Source organism: Haliotis cracherodii, unplaced genomic scaffold (assembly GCF_022045235.1).
Source record: "Haliotis cracherodii isolate W230 unplaced genomic scaffold, xgHalCrac1.p SCAF_17, whole genome shotgun sequence".
NCBI lineage: Eukaryota > Metazoa > Mollusca > Gastropoda > Lepetellida > Haliotidae > Haliotis > Haliotis cracherodii.
In genome coordinates, this window is record NW_027266272.1 from 2118783 (window position 1) to 2138328 (window position 19546).

The 19546-nt window shown below is 39.0% G+C and overlaps 1 protein-coding gene and 2 pseudogenes across 1 annotated transcript; all 3 read right to left on the reverse strand.

Annotated features, from left to right (window-relative positions):
• Positions 1-19546, reverse strand: part of LOC139464225 (uncharacterized) — a 119470-nt pseudogene that overhangs the window by 16477 nt on the left and 83447 nt on the right.
• On the reverse strand, positions 168-8496 carry LOC139464222 (serine-rich adhesin for platelets-like). The gene is made up of 7 exons (XM_071245747.1): positions 8453-8496; positions 7708-7781; positions 6644-7039; positions 4852-5202; positions 2870-3217; positions 1105-1192; positions 168-321 (listed from the first exon to the last, which is right to left on the reverse strand). The coding sequence occupies exons 1-6, from the start codon at positions 8494-8496 to the stop codon at positions 1116-1118; spliced, it is 1290 nt and encodes a 429-aa protein (XP_071101848.1). The 3' UTR covers positions 168-321; positions 1105-1115.
• Positions 12399-17163, reverse strand: LOC139465103 (uncharacterized; annotated as a pseudogene).

The following is a 19546-nucleotide window of genomic DNA, read 5'->3' on the forward strand; positions in this document are numbered from 1 at the left end:
AATTTTCCCCAATTGGCTCTGTATTAAAAACTGTGTGGTTATAATAGTCATGGTGTCCTTGCGTCACCCAGGAGGTTTTGCCCAGACTGAGGCCTGAACCTTCTGGTCGTGACCACAAGGTGACTCCATGTCGGGTTCATAGCCTTCATTAATGTCATCTCCCTGTGCAATTGCTCTAGCTTGTAGTCATCAGTTCCTTCATAGATTGGGTTAGGCACGTATCCATCAATTACAGAGTTCCGGGCACCGTCTGACTCGTTCCCATTCTAGTGGTCTTCTTCCATGTGTAAACGTGTTGGATTTGTTTTCTCTGAACTGTTTCTAGAAAATATAAATTCAGTAGGTATAATGATGGCTTTATATGTGCAATACATATTTTGTTTCCTTCGTTGTATAAGCACGTGTGCATTGGCTTAGTTTTGGAATACTTCTTCTTGGAACCGATTGATATATTATTTAACTTCATACCGAGCAATGTAGCATTATTGCATCATCATCATATTCAGGCACCAGGAAGACCAATGATAGAGTGTTCATTGCCTCAAGGACAGTTGTACGCAATATTTCGAAAATGAGAAGCACAGCTAAGACACGTTCGATATCAACGTAGTATATCAAGTCTGTGAATGGCATTAAAGTCATATACATGAGAAAGAGCATTTTTTAATGTCAACTTCTTTTTAATGAAGAACACAATATTTGGGAGTATATACTTACTCCTTTATCAGGATGAAGGATGAAGCAAATTCATATCACCGGATGAAGGAGTAAGCATATACTCCGAAATGTTGTGTTCCTCATAATACCGAAGTTGACATCCACAAACTCTCATTCTGAACTTATTTTATATCATGTTTTTAATGGAAGTACAGGAAATTAGAAGTGTTTTCACTCATATCAATAATCTCAGTAACCATGCATGATGATTTTATCAACGATAAATGAAAGATCAATTACAAACATACTCTTGAATTTCGATACAATGTATATCTAAGAACACAACGATTCATGCATGACTAATTCCATGTAGAGTGAATGTTCTTTCAGAGAATGTGTGGATATGTTATCCCCTGATTTGGTAATACTAATTGTAAAAGCTTTTACCTTTTCTTTCTTCAGACACAGACCGTGAGTGTCACTATGACAGCTATCATGATGACTCCTCCCACACTGCTGCCGATGATAACTGCCTCTGTAAACGTATGTAGTAGTATTAGATACATGCAGTTTTAAATGAGAATGTCTGTCGTTGTGAGTCACGAGTCAAACTTTTGTGATCCTTTTTCATCCACCTTGCAATTAGCTGTAGTGACATTTTATTCATCTTATATCATTCTCAAGTACCTATACACTGTTGATTAGATGTGAGGTGAGGTGAGGTGAAATGGAGTTACACGTCGCGTCCAAGATTATTGCACTTATACAGCGACGTCCATGCACGCGTGTGTGTGTGTGTTTGTGTGTGTGTGTGTTTGTGTGTGTGTGTGTGTGTGGCTGCTTGTACTACTCCAGACTGATGCCGATTTATACTGCTAACACACTGAGATACCATGCCGCAGTTTAACATGAACTCAGACACGGTATACTGACGACTCCGAGCCGACCAGTCCTTGTTTTCGCCCTTTAATGTCGACGGGTTAACAACAACTACCATCTTTAAACGCAGCCGGGGATCGAACTCCGAACCTTCCGCTCTCCGGGCGGACGCTCTACCACTAGACCACGGAGGCGGTCGTTGATTAGATGATCATGTTGACGTTTATGATCATCTTGTAAGAAAGGCACAATACCTAGCACAAGTACAATGTAAGTATCAAATTTATGCCTGGTTGATGTCATGGTACAACATATATAAGAAGATAATTCCTCATTATTGTATTTACGTGAGATCATTGACTCAAAATGAAAGCTTGACAAAATGCTGTTCCTTCGAAATGGTAGATCAAGAAGCAAAAACTACGATGAAAAATACCGCCAATGTAGATATTAGGTGCGTTGAAAGCCACGAATCGCTGTAAGAAAACCCATTAATCGCTCATCCCAGGGTCTGCAACAGCTCGAAGCGATTGCACTCTTCAAAATGACAGTTAGCTACCTCTTGGTTGTCTTGCCCGAATAAAGAACGTAATTGATGAGGCTCGATGACGTGCCCATGAATTTATGACTATTCATGACCACTTTGAAGATATCGAACAGATTGTGGATGCCTTTGTCCATTTCCCAGTAAAGAAATTATTTTTTCCCTGTCAAACTTTCCGTCAGCCGCCATTCTGGTTTGAGAAGGATCGACGTCAGCCAGCGATTGGTGCAATTGCAACTAACTGAAAGTATCGCCCGGGTTGATCAGGGAAGAACTATTTTGTATTATCTCCATCACTTTGTGCGGTTTGAGCATGCATTATTATTGCTATTGTTCTTGTTATCTCCTGAGATGATGTTTGATCCCACACAAGGGACATCACCTCAGGGGGGAAGTATTTAAGAATTGACCTTCACTTTGTGTGAGTTCATTGGAGTATGAACCTTCATAGAGTCAGGGCCAAACTGTATGAACGTCAGAGCTTGCGCATATATACATTCGTGTACAGCTGACAACCAACCAGTTGTAACTATGTGAACGTGGGGAAACGAACGCTAAAACTTGGCGTGCGAATATATGTTGGAATGTATTATACATACATAAAAGCGACAAAACCATTTCCTTTATCCTAACAAATATTTGCCTAAAATAGCGCCCATTGTACGATTCCGACTATATCACAAGCATGTGTTTATGAATCACTACAAAAAGTGATGATACCGGTTGTTAGCGATAAGCTGAGCGAACCTCATGAGAAAAGGCGTTTCTAAGTTTATTTACTGCGTGTACCTGATGTCGTTTCTGTGACTCCACTCTGCTGCACGAGTGTTGTGGGAGAATTTGGATTGGATTGGCGGGGAGTGATGACGGAGTCATTGTTGTGCATCGTTGTCCCTGCTGCCGTTGATTTTGAAGGTTGTGCTTGTGGCTGACCAGGTGATGATGTCACCGCTACCTGTGCGTGGTTGCTGAAGGCATTATTGGACGTCACTGTTTGTGTTGTAGTAGTGGCAGTGGTAGCAGCAGTAGTTGAAGTAGTTGATGCCGTAGTAGTTGATACAGACGTTGAGCAGTTTAGTGACACATCTGCAGGAATGTTGGCGCCACAGACGACGGTAACATTCTTACCTGTATCCGCTGCAACAAAATAATTATTGAATAATACCACATATACTCATGCACATCCACACCAATTCATGAAATAAATTAGACAGACAGTGTTTACACTAACACACGGAGTATCGCCACCAGCGTCAGTTTATGTACGAAACGAAACGACAAACGACTGAAAAGTTGGAAACATTGACATCATTTTGTGTTGCTGTAAATTTCCTGCGCTGAGATGCTTTTACTTCCTGTCTCTGGCACATTATGACGTCATAATAGTGCCGTGTACTTTAGAACTCCACACTGCAAGGATCGATTCACTGTTCTGGGAGATGGTTAAATAATGTTTAATTGATGTTTCCTCTAGGCTTTTGGCTTGTTCTACTACCTCTCATAGGAGGGATTGAACTATTTTATTGAGAAGTACACCTTGAATATATATATATATATATGTGGAGACACCTGCGTACTGTCACTGATCCATTGGAACTTTTAGCTTACACAGTAACTCAGTGAGTTGAGTGAAACACCGCTTTTAACAGTATTACAGTTATATCGCGGCGTGTCAGCTTTATGTGGAAGGAAAGCCCGCAGGTCTCAAACGTTTACAACTTCGATGAAACCCACGAGTACGGGTATGGTGCTGACAAACCTAGAAACCTCATCGGTGCGAACCGGGATTCGAACCCACAATCATAGGTTTCTGGCGTGCCCAGAGGGACGCAACACTGCTCAGCAAATCGCGGCGCCTTAGACGTCTGGGCCACCCATGCCCCCGTTTAGCCCACACAACACATTGGTATCCATACTGCTATCACAAACATGTTCGCGTTCACTCTGCAGGGCGGAATTAAACATATTGTGTGTTTCGGTGCTGAGCACAGAAGTTTGGCGTGTTTTTACATGAAACATACCTCTCTTTATATATGTAAGAAACCAGGAGTGAGAGGGAGATGCAGCAGTGAATAAGTATGGAAATATTTCTTTTCCAAAAGATTCTTTACACAAAACATTGAAATAAATATTTTTGCAATGGTACAATTATCTGACAATTTATCAAAGGAATAAACCCAAGCAAAATAACCGTTAGTAAAATTGGGGGGAGATTGAAAGCACTAAGTGTTATTTTATTAATTATTTTACATTTTAGCGGACAACTTTATGATTAATATGATCAGTATTTATATGGTTGTGACGAATGAAGCTTTGTTGACGATATGCCAGGTAAATCCAGCAGCAGTTGCAAAGTAACGATCACTCTGAGACCGAGTCACACGTGTCGACTGCATGCATTTGTTCACTGAAATGCTGAATGCCCAGAGGGAGAGGTGTGACGGTAGAAAAGGTAGCAATGTTTATGATTATAATGCAGGTCTTCAACAAAGGATACTCGGAAACTTATGCTTAAGCATTGTGATTTGAGTGAAAGTTACAGGTAGGTTTTGCTCCTTGATACATGAATAAAGATCACAAACAACATATCCCTAAAGTCATTGTGTTTATCCTTAAGCCTAGTTTAACACACACGATATGATAACAATGTAACAAGGTACAACGTCAGAGCCGACGTCAGATTGCCATCCAAGAACTTTTTCCGCAAGACATTTAATCACATTTCCAGGTTTACCAACAAATCAGGGCAGATATAATTTTTAATCCCTTACCTTTCGCCAGCAACCAAAGAAATTCTTTTTCTTGACGTCCAGGACCGACTGTCATGAATATTGACATGTTAACATAGTTGGACTTGCTCTCAAACATTGCGCTGGAACAGTTTCTTGATGCAGGTGGGTTCTTACAGTCCACCTTGGTTGACACAGCCCCATCAGTGAAGTTAACACTGCAGGCGGGTGACACAACTCGGGTTGCAGCAAGTTGTATTATGACATGGGAGTTACACTCGTTAGAGTATGCTAGACAGTTAGCATGGGCCGCCCCGTCATGTTGGTCGTTGTACAGGTACACTTCCTGTCCTGTGTGTGTAGAATCATGTTGGATGTGCATCACCGTGTCCTCTGAAAGGGATGGCCAAGAAATTAAAGTTATGTATACTTCTAACACGATGGTAGATGTACAAGTATTCGCTGTAAATAGGTATTTAAAACAATATCCATTAACCACATGCTTTTAATAGCATCAAACATAATAAAGACCAAATGAAGCTTTTTACACGATGTAATATACTGAATAATATATCTATTTTTCCTTTCCAATTTCCAAGTGCGAGTGAGCGAGTTTAAAGCAACTTTATACAATATTTGACTAAACCATTGCTTGTCAGCTTAGTTTGTGAGGAAACCAAAACTGATGTACGTCAAAGACTTTTACCACATTGGTAGAACACACGACCACTGGTATGGTGCTGACAGAAACCAAGACACATAGGTGAGTGAGTGAGTGAGTTGGGTATAATGCCGCTTTGAACAGTATTCAAGTTATATCACGGTGTTTCAGCTTAACTTTGGTAACTTCGGAGGAAAGACCGAAATGATGCAGGTCTCAGACGTTTACCACTTTGGTGAAACCCATGACAACGGTTATGGTGCTGACAAACCTAGAAATATAAACGGGGCGAACCGGGATTCGAACCCATAATCACAGGTTACTGTCCTGCCCATCAGGACAATCTTGGATTCCTACACATGATTTTAGGGCTCTGGTACGTCTCGTTGACGCGACTCTGCACTGTTGACTACGGCGTCTTGGACGACTGGGCCAGGGAGTCTAAAGACATGATGCACGTCACAGACATTTACTTCAGTGAAACTCATATACACGCCAGTGGTGCTGACAAGACAAGGATCATTACAGGACGAATATGGAATCAGAGCCGCGAAAAGCCCAAGGACAAGCTGCACGTCACAGACATTTACTTCTGTGAAACTGACAAAACAAGGCTCTTACTAGGACGAAATTGAGAATCAGAACCATGATTATCGATCAAGAGAGGGATGAGGGATGCAACATAGAAAGTTACAGTCACAACGCCTCGAGAGGGTGAGCGGGTCATGCCTCCATCTCTTCCAAAATAACCGTGAACACATTATAAACCACATAGTAGTTGACTGACCGCAAATATCTCTCCCTGAAATGACTTATTGTGTATAAACAACTGTATTGTACAATTACAAAATAAAGAAACGCAAAGCATGTAGTTATAATCAGGCATGTTATAATTTAGTCCAAAAGCTTGCAACAATGAAAGAATGGGCAACAGATAGAATAGTAGAAGTCCCTGTACACCATTACACGCTCCAGAGTGGCAAGTAATTATGAGACGTCAACGCCAGAGAATAACCAGTCTCGATTATCTCCCCAGATTCCACTGACATTAATAGGCAAAGTACCGATGAACATTATGTGAAAGGGTCACTGAAACTAGTGTTGATACCAGGTGTAGGCGGAAATGGTAAAGTGTGTCCTGATAACATTAAGTTTATAATGGACACTACTCACTGTGCACACATTCAAACGTGAATGTGACATAGTCTTCACCAGCAGTATGCTGCACCGTACCACCAGGTGTTGACAGCTGACATTTTGTAGCAGCCGTGCACGTGTTCACAAAGTCCAGGTAGTAGTGACCCGGGAGTTGGTTTTTCATAGCAGGGAGGCAGTAATCTGTCACGGTATCATTCTCACGCTGTTGACAGCAACGTCTGATTTCGTCTACTCCCTTCTGTCTTAAGCTTGTTCCAGTTATTTCACTGTGACATGTGACGTCAGAGGACACCCCGAGTGTAAACTTGGTGGGGAGAAGCATCTCTGTAGCGGCACACGGAGGATCGACCATCAACAGGAAGTTGTAACAGGCAGTCTTGTGTCTCAGGCCAGAGACAGCTGTACATAGAACTGTGAATGCAAATTGATTGAGACTAAAGAGTGAGTGAATTAAAACTTAACGTCACATCGGCAAGTCAAATGATGATATGATTACATACATACAGCTGGACATAGAACTGCGAAGGCAAAATTGATATTGAAGACTTGTATAAATGGTATTTACGATAGTGGATCGTTGCCTACAATAAGGTATCTGGACAACCGATATACCTCTTGAACTCACTAAATAGAAATTGTCAATACAAGAGAATAACCAGTGCAGATTATCCACCGAAACAGATTCCATAAGCATACTTACGCACCTACACTGATAATAAGGTCAAAACCATATATATTTACTTTCAAGTAAGTTATATTTATCCCAAAAAATGCAAACACAAACCTGATATTTTAATAAGACTTGGATTCTTTCCGTTACTTTTAATTTTTAAAAGTTCAATCCACCACTAGCTGTTTATATTGCTGCCATCTTACAGAGGATAAATGAATCTGAATCTGATCAATGTAACAGTTTGATGAACCTCTTCAACGAAACACCACCAGCTTTAGACGGTGTTTGTATAAATTAATGTAACTGTCACAGTATAGCACTGATGACATCGTAGACATATCATTCTTATAACACTGCACTCAGACACAAAGATGCTATCATTTCTCATAAAATAATCACAACATACCTTGCAGCGTTATCCATATCAGCAGAGAGTGCGATGCTTGCCACTTCGTCCACATGCTGTTGTGGTTCAGGTCTGGAGAAACATTCGTTCGGGTGATCGGTATTGGGGACTACAGGAATTGTTAAAATTTTGACTTTGGTAACACGTTACTGATCATACAGTTCTGTGATACAAACATGTAGAGTGAGATGTCATGACAACTCTTTATTTATTAATTAAGTTGCATGATACACTGGCTCTGCTTTGTAGAATACACAAGTATATAGGGTATAGCAATTACAGTGCTAACCTTGATCAAGATTTACAACAGAGTTGTTTAATTTAGCGGTTGGGATTATGTTTCACCAAATTACAAAACATCTATAAGGATGACAATTTTTACATGACATGTCCCTTCTGGATGACACATAGGGTCAAGGAAACGTCGGATGAAATACATCACAAAACATGACGAACAATACCGTCACGTGTATGAACATTAAACAAGCATGTTCACTGACGCATACCCGGGTGTATTTTAGGTCAAAAGTAAGTACCCGATATACAGCTGATGGAAACCACCCTTTTGGGGACCTGATGGGTGCATTTAATACATGATATACTAAGGTGTGTCTGTGAGGTAACGTGAACTGAGGACACCCAACATATGTCCAACGTAACTCACTACCGACTGCCTATTGATGAGTTCACATGACATGTTTCAATCATTGTTTTGTAGTGTCTGAATGTAAAAACGTACCTTCCTCTGAGTGTATTACCCAAAGATCCACCTATGTCCAACTTCACCATGAATGGCTGATACACAGACAATGCCACGCAGTGAACGTCATTACTTCCTTGTTAAAAGCGCAGACGGTGTTGCACATGCAGCTGTTATCTTATCAGCAGCTCTAAACTGTGTCAATTTTAATAGTTAAGCTATCTTGTAGTGGGACCCAGTTGTCTCAGTTTAAGGTGTGCCCAATACTAAAGTAAGTTTAATATTAACACAGATACTAATACATGTCTTAATAATCATAATGTAGATACTATTACATTCAAGACTTCACATCTTCAGCAGCACATTTAAATAGCATGTTTACACTCCAGAGATTTAATATTACGGAAGTACATTCAAGTAATGTTTCACCATCAGGCTTGTATAAATGCCTTTTATGTGGACAGTGATTTTTTTCCGAGTTTCGTGTCATTGGAATACATGCTATTTGTTCCACATGTGCCGAGGGAATGCGGGACATCTGTACAGGTATTTGATCGGAACTCCTCGACAATGAGAAGCACTTGGTAACATTCTCCTTTCTAGTGTTATCTTTTCACAGGGGAGTATAATGCTGCGGAACACACGGAGGTCCTGATATTGTACACCAACTTTAATAATGGTATAGTTGTCACGATATGGAGCTTGATTTTTATGAACAATCATGCTTAATGCACGTGCGAAATTAGATCATTATTTCACATATACAAAATTGTTGAGGCATTTATGACATTGTGTAATGGTTGTGCAAATATAGGACTAAAATTGGGGTGAGAAGGAATGTGCCTTTTTAATGAATACTTCATTTCATAGATTATGCGTTGACTCCAGTCAAGACCCTTTGGGATTCTGCGTGAGAATAAACGTTCCCAGCAACCTATATTAAGAATATACTAAATGGATCGCGTGGTCAGGCTCAGCGACTAGTTCATGTAGCGGCGTAATTATACAAATAAACTTTAATTGATGTCAATCAATCATGTTTACTGCATGAGACTACAAATTCACGTCCAGTGCTAAGTCATATAAGTATAAATTTCAAATCTTATAAACTAATATTTCATCAACATTTGTTTTCTTGTTTACGGACATGGGAGCAGGGATGACCGAGTGGTCTAAGCCACCATAAATCGCTGTGCAGGGTTGCGTCCCTTAGTTGTGCCAGGAACCTATCATCGTGGGTTCGAATCCCAGTTTTGCACTGATGTTCCTTGGTTTGCGAGTTTGTCAGCATCTTACCCGTACTCGTGGGTTTCACAGGGTGGTAAACGCCAAAGACATGCATCCCTTCCAACATCAAGCTGACATGCCATAATACACTATAGCGCAAGTCTTCAACAATATTTCACAAAATATGTGTTTTGGCAGGTACCCGAGACTGATTATTATTTGAGCTCATGCTATTCATTACCAATACTTGGCGGTAGGTTTTCAACTGTATAACGCTTCACACTGACAGGACGTACATTTGAATTAGGTGGGTATATCGAAGTATACGCATTATATGAAAACATTTGATATTCTTCAGTTTACAGTACCTCGCTAAAATACAATCAGTGACGCAAGTTCGTGTTATATATGCAACATCTTAACGACGGGCACAGCCTGTGCACAGGCCTTCTGTTGAGAACAATCAGTCCCGATTAACAACTAATTCAACTTTTCTCATCCACTACCTACCATATCTTTATGTATACATTTGTATTTGCATATCCTAATTTTTCATATCAGTGTTGGGTGCAACCAGCCAGTGTCCAAAACCCTGGTGTATCATGAAACGCTCTACCGTTCAGTCCTCGTGATCTAACATTCTGACTATTCAGGGCATAACCATCATCTAATACACAAGATATGATTTCAAGACATATTTTATTTTAAGTCCTATACTTGATTTTGATAGTCTATTACTTAGCCACGTACAGGGCCGTTTAGCCAACATGAAGAAAGTACAGGTCACATGTAGCTCTTCCAGATCATTGTTTTCTGTGTTTAATATTCGTAATATCAAATAAGAGGTCAGTTAATAAACAATACACGTGGACATAAATCTCTTAACGAATTTATTAAACTTTTTGGGATGGCACGAAATTGCAGCAGACACTGGTCTTGTAGAATGTTACTAATATACTTTGTTGGTTTTTGTAGCCAGTATCGGACATTCGATACCGACCCCTCATCAGACAACGCATCTGTACAACGACGAGAGTTATTTGTGCATCGTTTAGATAAATGTAAGGGAAGGGGGGTGTGGCGAGGTGAAATTGGGGTTAACGTCGCCTCCAAGATTATTGCACTCATATAGCGACGTGCATGCACGGGTGTTTGTGTGGCTTCTTGTACCAGTTCAGATTGATGCCGATTTACAGTGCTAGCACACTGAGATACCATGCCGCAGTTTAACAAGAATACCCCTCTCAGACACAGTATACTGACTCCGAGCTGATAGCGTGAGCAGGGATTATAGACTATAAATAGGCCGATTCTGTCATTAGACACAACTTGCTCTCAACTTCTCTGAGAGGCATTTAGAAGTTGGAGTACTAAGTAAGGATACGATACATAGATGAACAACTTCTTTATTACAATTATGGTTGGTTTGTTGTTTAACGCTGCACTCAGCAATATTCCAGCTATATGACGGCGGTCTGTAAAAAATCGAGTCTGGACCAGACAATCCAGTGATTAATATCATGAGCATCGATCCACGCAATTGGGATTCATGACATGCATCAACCAAGTCAGCGAGCCTGATCACCCGATCCCGTTAGTCGCCTTTTACGACAAGCATAGTCACTTTTTACGGCAAGTATGGGTTGCTGAAGACCTATTCTCCCCCGGAATCTTCGCAAGTCTATTACAAAAAGGAGCGACGTTTCGATGTAGGTTCTAACACCGTTATCAAGCTAGTGATGATAACGAAGTTGTTTATCCATATATCTTGTCCTTACCTAACTTGCTCTTAGGTGAGTGACGTGTACATACAAGAGTAAATGACCCTAATAACATATTGAAATCCTGTGTCGACTCTTCGGGTTTCGTAACAATCTACGCTAACACTCAACAGCCTGGCGATATACAGTTGTAGGTGTACATCGTGATTGTGGGACAGGCCCAGCATCATACGGCTGGTCAGAGACGCTCAACCAACAATCCTCAAACATCATGACGATTTTATGCAGATATAGTGAAGACATACACAAAGAGTGTAGGTTGAGTAAATTTATTTTTCTTTCTCTAGTTTCAAAATGTCTACGCCAGAGAATAACCAGTCTCGATTATCTACCTAAACAGATTCCATTGGGTGCAGAAGGCAAACTAGTGGTATATGAATGTATCAGTGATGACATGAAGAAACGCCAGGCTGTCAAATAAGTCACCAAGTCTGAACCACCCGGTCCATTGAAGTAAGTGGCAGTGAGTAGGGAGGTGTGACAACTCTCTGTAGAGGCCGCAGTATGGGATAGCTTCGCTCACCATGTTGACAAGCAATGTGTTGTATTAAGTAAATGCTTCTGAATGTCTTCCTTAAAACCGAAGGGGAAATTCACGATGGGAAAACCGAAAGAATGCCTCTTGACCTTCAGCTTGGTACAGAGTTTGCCGTCAGTTTGAATCATGTACGAAAGAGTTTTTACATGCAGTTTAAGAGAATATATATCAGGATATTTTAATTCAAAGAGTAACTATATCAAAACTAACAACCTAATTCGAAGAAGCGCTAAAATATTCTGACATTATTTACATGAATGTGGGTCCGCTCTTGTGTCCACCGACGCCATACGGTGGGGATATTGACATTACGGGTAACTCAATGAATTTACTTCTGCAACTCTGTAAATCCATATCAGCAACTAAGCTATACAATCGTCATTCAGAAGTGAAAACGCCAACCAAAAGGAACAGGAATATGTATCTGTTTTATTATGCCCATTTTTTATTGATTGTGATATTCATAGGAGGTGTTTGCATATGTTGTCGCGCTGGTAGGTTGGACTGTACTGTATGTATGTTCTTCTTCCATAGTTGAGGTCGTGTTGCAAACATCTGCACCATTCTTCCTTGTCTGCCGTTGATAGAAACACCTGGGAAATAAAGGTTTCCACAATAACTATTTATTCAACATCGTAAGCACAAGGCTGGTCAGGTAGAGCAACGTTAACAAAATTAATCGTAATATATATAAGTTGAAACGTTTGTAAGTTGTTGCTTATACGTAGAATAAAAAACAACAGAATTCAATAAATATTTATATTTTGTTGGATACTGATGTCATTTTCTGATATACCAAATAAAAGAAATAACAGGATTTACCTCGACATTATCCAACCCGAAACAAAGCCAACGATCAGAACAGCCACGGATACGCCTAGTGCTATGGGCACACCTGTACAAGAAGATGAAAACCACCATATCATTATCTTGCAATATATTTGTCTGTTTGTTGTTTAACGCCGTACCCAGCAATATTCTAGCTATATGGCAGCCGTCGGAAAGTAAATGAGTCTGGACCAGACAATTCACTGATTGACATCATGAGCATCAACACACACCATTGGGATACGATGACGTGCAACATCAACCAAGTCATCGAGCCTCTTACGACAAGCATAGTCCCTTTGACGGCCAGCATGGGTTGCTGGAGACCGATTCTAACCCGTATCTTCACGGGTCTCTCAATATGACAACGATAATGGGTTATTGTTTTTGTTTGGTATAGTTGTTGGCTTTCTTGAGTCACTCTTCAGCTGTAGTGTCAGGGGAGAGTTTGAATTGTAAGACTGCCAAACCAGTGGCTTGCAAACAACCAGTCACCTGCTGTGTTCACCTGTGTTCATGAGTCGTACACATGTCAAACAAATGGACACTCGCCTTTCACGACAAGCGCAATTGACATATGATGTTACTTGAACGTCAAGCAATATCAGATGAATGATAAAAACAATAACAGTTTCTGACTCTGAATACAACTAGCAGGAATAATTAATCGAGTACATCAACTTCGTAGGTTCGTGCTTATGGACACATGTTTTATGTCCAAGAACTATTTGTTCTGTTCAGGGTCACAAAATTCGGATCCTCGAATTCTAAGGGGAACATACATGTTACCGCTACCGGTGTGTGTTTGCTGGAGGCATTATTGGAGGCATTATTGGAGGTCTGTGTAGTAGATAGTAGTCGCAGTGGTAGCAGCAACATTAGTAGTTGTAGTTGAAGTAGTTGATGTCGTAGTAGTTGAGGCAGACGTTGAAGTAGTTGGTGTTAACGTTGACGTAGTTGATGGAGTAGTTAATGCAGACGTTGGGCAGTTCAGTGACACATCTGCAGGAATGTTGGATCCACAGACGACGGTAACATTCTCACCTGTATTTGCTACAAATAAGGGATTTGAGTTCATGACATTGTGACAATACCTGGGACCATGTACAAAATTCAGCAGTAACGATGTACGTCTATATGTGCGCACCAACTGTCTATGATAAGGGTATTGTTTCCTGTGATAAAAAGGCTCATGGTGGTTTTCGTCAATACTTTAGCATTCGATCGAGTTAAATGATATTTGGTCTCCAGGCTTAGATTCATAGTGGAAGAAGACGTGATACAAGTCCAACACATGACCTGTTTTCATTCATCTGACTTTAATACAACATTGGGAAAAACCTGAATAATCAGACAGCTGATAACAAACCATAAAATCGTCCTATATATTTTTATATGGTGTTTGAGGATTCAGAATACATGCTTTACGGGGGAAACGCTTCATTTTCCAAATATATTCCTCACTCATAATGACTAGAAACACCCCACAAGTATTTTGCCACTCATGTGATAATTATTCATGGATTTGACGCATAAGTGTCAGAAGAAACATTTTTACAACAGTGTACACTTATTGTAAAAGACATTTAAACATTTTTAGCATATATCTTACGAACAGTAAAGGTGTTTATCACTTATTTGCCTCTTACTTTTCGCCAGCAACCACAGAAACTCTTTTTCTTGACGTCCAGGATCGACTGTCATGAATATTGACATGTTAACATAGTTGGACTTGCTCTCAAAAATTGCGCTGGAACAGTTTCTTGATGCAGGTGGGTTCTTACAGTCCACCCTGGTTGACACATCCCCATCAGTGAAGTCCACACTGCAGGCGGCAGACACAACTCGGGTTGCAGCAAGTTGTATTATGACATGGGAGTCACACTCGTTAGAGTATGCTAGACAGTTAGCTTTAGCCATCCCGTCATGTTGGTCACTGTATAGATACACGTCCTGTCCTGAGAGTGTAGAATCACATTGGATGTGCAGCACCGTGTCCTCTGAAAAGTTTGGCCAAGTCATTAAAGTTGTGTACATTTCTGACACGACCGTCGTGTACTAATATTCCTTGTAAATGGGTATTCAAAGCAACATCCATTGTCCGCATAATTTAAAAAAACACATCAAGGATTAAAAGGAATGGGTGACGTTTCTTACACACTGTAATATATGGAACAAAAGATTTAATTTCCTCTTCCCTTTCAAGCCTGAGTGAGTGAGTTTAACGCAGCTTGAAACAGTGTTTCAGTAAAAAGTGGTCAGGAAATATTCTGTTGTCAATAAATATTTGCAGATCTGTTTAGACTTTCAAGATATTATGAAATGAAATGTATAACAGTATTAACATGTGGAAATATAAAGTATTATAATAATTATGTTTAATCATAAAGTAATACATGTTTCTAATCGGACGTTAATCGAACGTTGGGCCAACGTTTATTTGCTGAAACCGTTGGGCCAACTTTGCTCTATTTACATTTTACATGGTTACATTTATAGCGCCCTAGAAGATATATATAGCCATGCCCCCATCTCACTCAAAGTAGCCGTGAAATGGACAAACCACTTTTTGAAATTGGTAGTTGTTTGAAGTAGCAAATTAACAGTCTGCGTTATGACTGTCCACAAACATCCCGACCCCGAAATAAGTGACGTGTAGCATGTATGACCAGTTATGCTTTAGTTTACTTCATAAACATGCAACAATGAAGGAAAGGGCAACAAATAGAGTACAAGACTTACACTGCTCTGCATGTGTACTGCATGACAATGTTTGTGCTGTCTCTGTCAACTCGGTGAATTATTCCATGGCGTGTCGTCCTACCCCAATGGTGTGGATCGTGGTTAAAAAATTGGATCACTGCAGATTCGATAATTTACAGGCCGCCATCATATAACTGACATATTGCTGAGTGCAGCGTTAAACAACAAACGAACAAACACGTGTACGTGTATGTACAATGGGTTCCAATGACTAACAGCATCACATGCTATACGGGCTATCATAACATGCACGTAAAGCTCATAAGAAGTCCTGTCACGTTATATCTGAACACAGTCGGCGTTTGGTTGTGCGTTTCCTTACTTCCCGCTATGGTAAATGACATATATACGTAGTTGAAACATTAATTTACAATGGACACTACTCACTGTGCACACATTCAAACGTGAATGTTACATAGTCTTCACCAGCAGTCTGCTGCACCAAACCTCCAGGTGAAGACAGCTGACATCTTGTAGCGGCCGTGCACGTGTTCACAAAGTCCAGGTAGTAGGGACCCGGGAGTTGGTGCTTCATGGCATGGAGGCAGTAATCTGTCAAGTTATCATTCTCACGCTGTTGACAGCAACGTCTGATTTCGTCTACTCCCTTCTGTCTTAACCTCACATTGACAATATTTCAGCCATACAGTGACGAGAGAAAGATTGAGACTGAAGACTAGTTGACAGTAGTGTTGGCACATCCACCCATCGTCAACTCAGTGCCTGCTCATTTAAATGGCATTTACGGTAGTGGGTCTTTATCTACAATAAGAGATCTAGACAGCTGAATAACGTTTGCTTCATCCATATCTCGTCAACTCACAAAACACCCATTCAGATGCTCGGTATCAGGGTCTATACGATCATAAAAACATTGACTTTGATAACGCCGCAAAAAAATAACCACAAATATCGAGAGTGACAACGCTTAAGTTTTTAATTAAGTTGCATGATACACAAGTATTTGGAGTATAATAATTATAGTCTCAACTTTGTTCCAGATTTTCTATAGCTGCTGGAATTATGTTTAATCCAAATTCAAAACGCATATCGGGATTTCACATTCTATTATATGTCACGTGCGGGTCTAGATTACACATGCACACTCGGAAAGGTCACATGATTCAAATGGTTAAAAATGCATAAAACTATTTTCCTGTAAAACAATTGTCAATGCAAGAACGACCAGTCTAAATTATCCTCAGAAACAGATTCCATTTGGAGTAAAGAGCAATATAGCTGTGAAAACTATATATTGATGGACCCCTAAAAATCAGTCATAACCCCATATCGCAAAACATAAAACAAACATATACACTGACGCATACATGTACTTTTTAGGTATAGTCCATTTGCTGCAAAATCGTACCGATGGAATGCAAAATAAATATAAATCCGAAAGCAACAATTCATCAATAATGGCATTAAAGTTATTTATTAAACGAAACCAACTCGTCACCATAATTTCAGACAATGTCATGAAGAAGCAAAAACGTTGTTTAACACACTATCATGTAATTGTCGGTGCTTCAATGCGCAAAACGTCTATTCTGAAATATTTTCATTGTCACTATCAACTGAAATAATAATTTGACCGACAGTTGCATGATCTCAACCATCTCTTTTGAATATGAAGCTTTAAGCCCGGTCTCAACTTTGTCTATGCACCCCTCCGACTTGCAATAATCATAAACGTGAAATACCAAGGTTTTCAAATCACCTGTGAATTTCACAATGTAGTGAAATTTTGCAATTAAAAATATAATATTTAATGGGTTATTGTTTTTTCCTTTAAATCCAAATAAAAGATTTTGGTTACTACAATCAATACTTCCTTCCACTGTTGTCCCTAACCAATCTTTCAAATCCTCCCAAATATGAATTGTATATTGACATTCACAAAACATATGAATAATGGTTTCTGGGCAAGTTTGACAAAGAGTACATGTGGGGGTATCTTCATAACCAATCTTAAATAAATAACTATTTGTTGCAAGAATATAGTGTATTATCTTAAGGTGAAACCAAATTAGGCTTACACTTTGTGTACATCTGTAAACCATCAAATTATATATTTCCCACTCTTCATTACTAAAATCTGTTTGTAAAACATTTTCCCTCTTAAGCATAACATGGGTTTTTACGAAACTGGTAGAAGAGTGTTATAAAAGTCTTTACTTCCGCCTTTACAATTAATTATAAGTGATACATTGAAGAGTAATATTGGTCGTAAATATATTCCCGTATAATTATCTAAATTGTTGGTTTTTCAATATTGGTGGACAGCACTAAATAAACCTTGATACGTAAGAAAATCAGTTTCAATTTTGTATGCTTCCACAAATTCTTCATAGGTATATATTTCCCCGCTATCCTTCAATAAATTACAAATAAACATTAAACCTTTACAGAACCAATTTCCATAAAATACCGGTTTTCCCCCAATCATAATATTGTTATTATACCATAGAGATTGGCTTATAAATTCAATTTTAGTCTTTATTATATTCATTCCCAGGTATCGCGACCATGCCTCCAAAACCTCTTTCCAAAATAAATTTACAACATTTGGGATGATGTAAGTATTAATGTACATAGCATCTGCCATCCATAGTAATCTGTTTCTATTCGGTATACAATAAGAAACTAGAGTTGACCACTTGGATTGACTATACACTAATCTCTTCACCCATACTATTTTCTGTGCTGCTATAACATCTTTAATAATGGGTACTTTAATTCCTCCATATATGAAATATTGCTTCTCTTGATTTTGTCTGGTTTACCCTTCCATACATCTAAAACATTTTTTTGAAAATTTTCAATAGTTTCGACTGAAGGATTTGGTATTGCAGTGAATAAATGGTTTAGTTTTGACAATAGAAGGGATTTTAAGACTACATTTCTGCCTATTGGTGTCAAACTTCTTGCTGACCATTGATTCATTTCCTTTTCAATTTTTTTCCAGTTTTTCCTTATAATTAATCTCCACTAATTTTTCAAGGTCCACATCAAAATTTATTCCTAACAATCTAAATTTTGTACTTGTCCAATCTAACTTCCATTCTTTACATAGTTTATACCGTGATCTCTTTTTGGATCCAATCCATATTATTTTGGTCTTATCCGTATTTACCTTTAATCCTGAAAATCTAGCAAAAAACTGTAATGTATTCATTACTGCATAGAGGCCATTTTCTGTACCATCTAAACTTAGAGTAGTGTCATTAGCAAATTGAGCTAAGATATGTTCTGCATTTCCCATTTGAATTCCCTTAATCTTTTTGTTGCTCCTAATCATAATTGCCAGTATTTCAGCACACATAATAAATAAATATGGTGATAATGGATCGCCCTGACGACAACCTCTAGTTAGTTTAATGAAAGAACTTGCAAAACCATTTACTAGAACACTTGATTCCATACCATTAAAAAATGTTTTTACCCACTGTTGTATATTTGGTCCAAATTAAAAAAATTCTAAAACATCTAAAATCAATTTTCTATCCACTGAATCGAAAGCTCTTTCAAAGTCTATGAGTAATAATAGACCAGGTATTTGGTATGTATCAGTATAATACATTAAATCATATATAAGCCTGGTCACTTCTCCAATATATCTTCCAGGAACAAAACCTTTTTGGTCTTCATGTATAATTTGGGGTAGTACTTTTTTAATTCTGTTTGCAATTATTGCTGATGCTAATTGATATCAGGTATTCAAAAGTGATATTGGTCTCCAGTTTTTTAGAAATAATTTAGATTTGTTTTCTTTAGGCAAACCATCTATGGTGCTCAATATTTTGGTCTTTTCCAATTCTAATTCTACATTATCTATTTTGGTTTCCTGATCATACAGTTTAGTCTCTAATTCTTTTTCTCTAGCAATATTTGTGTGTGTGTGGATGAATAATATATTGACTCTCCTCTAATAGCAAGTAATATGGTTTCCCATAATAACTGATCATTAATCACATACCTTTTACCTTCCAAATATGTTTT

Bases quoted from the DNA above. Each gene is read 5' to 3' on its own strand.
- LOC139464222 (XM_071245747.1), bottom strand. From the start codon at position 8,496: ATGGTGAAGTTGGACATAGGTGGATCTTTGGGTAATACACTCAG. The intron at 7,040-7,707 runs GTATGTTGTGAT...TTGCATTCACAG, and splicing joins GATATGGATAACGCTGCAAG to TTCTATGTACAGCTGTCTCT. The intron at 1,193-2,869 runs GTACACGCAGTA...ATACGTTTACAG, and splicing joins AGTCACAGAAACGACATCAG to AGGCAGTTATCATCGGCAGC.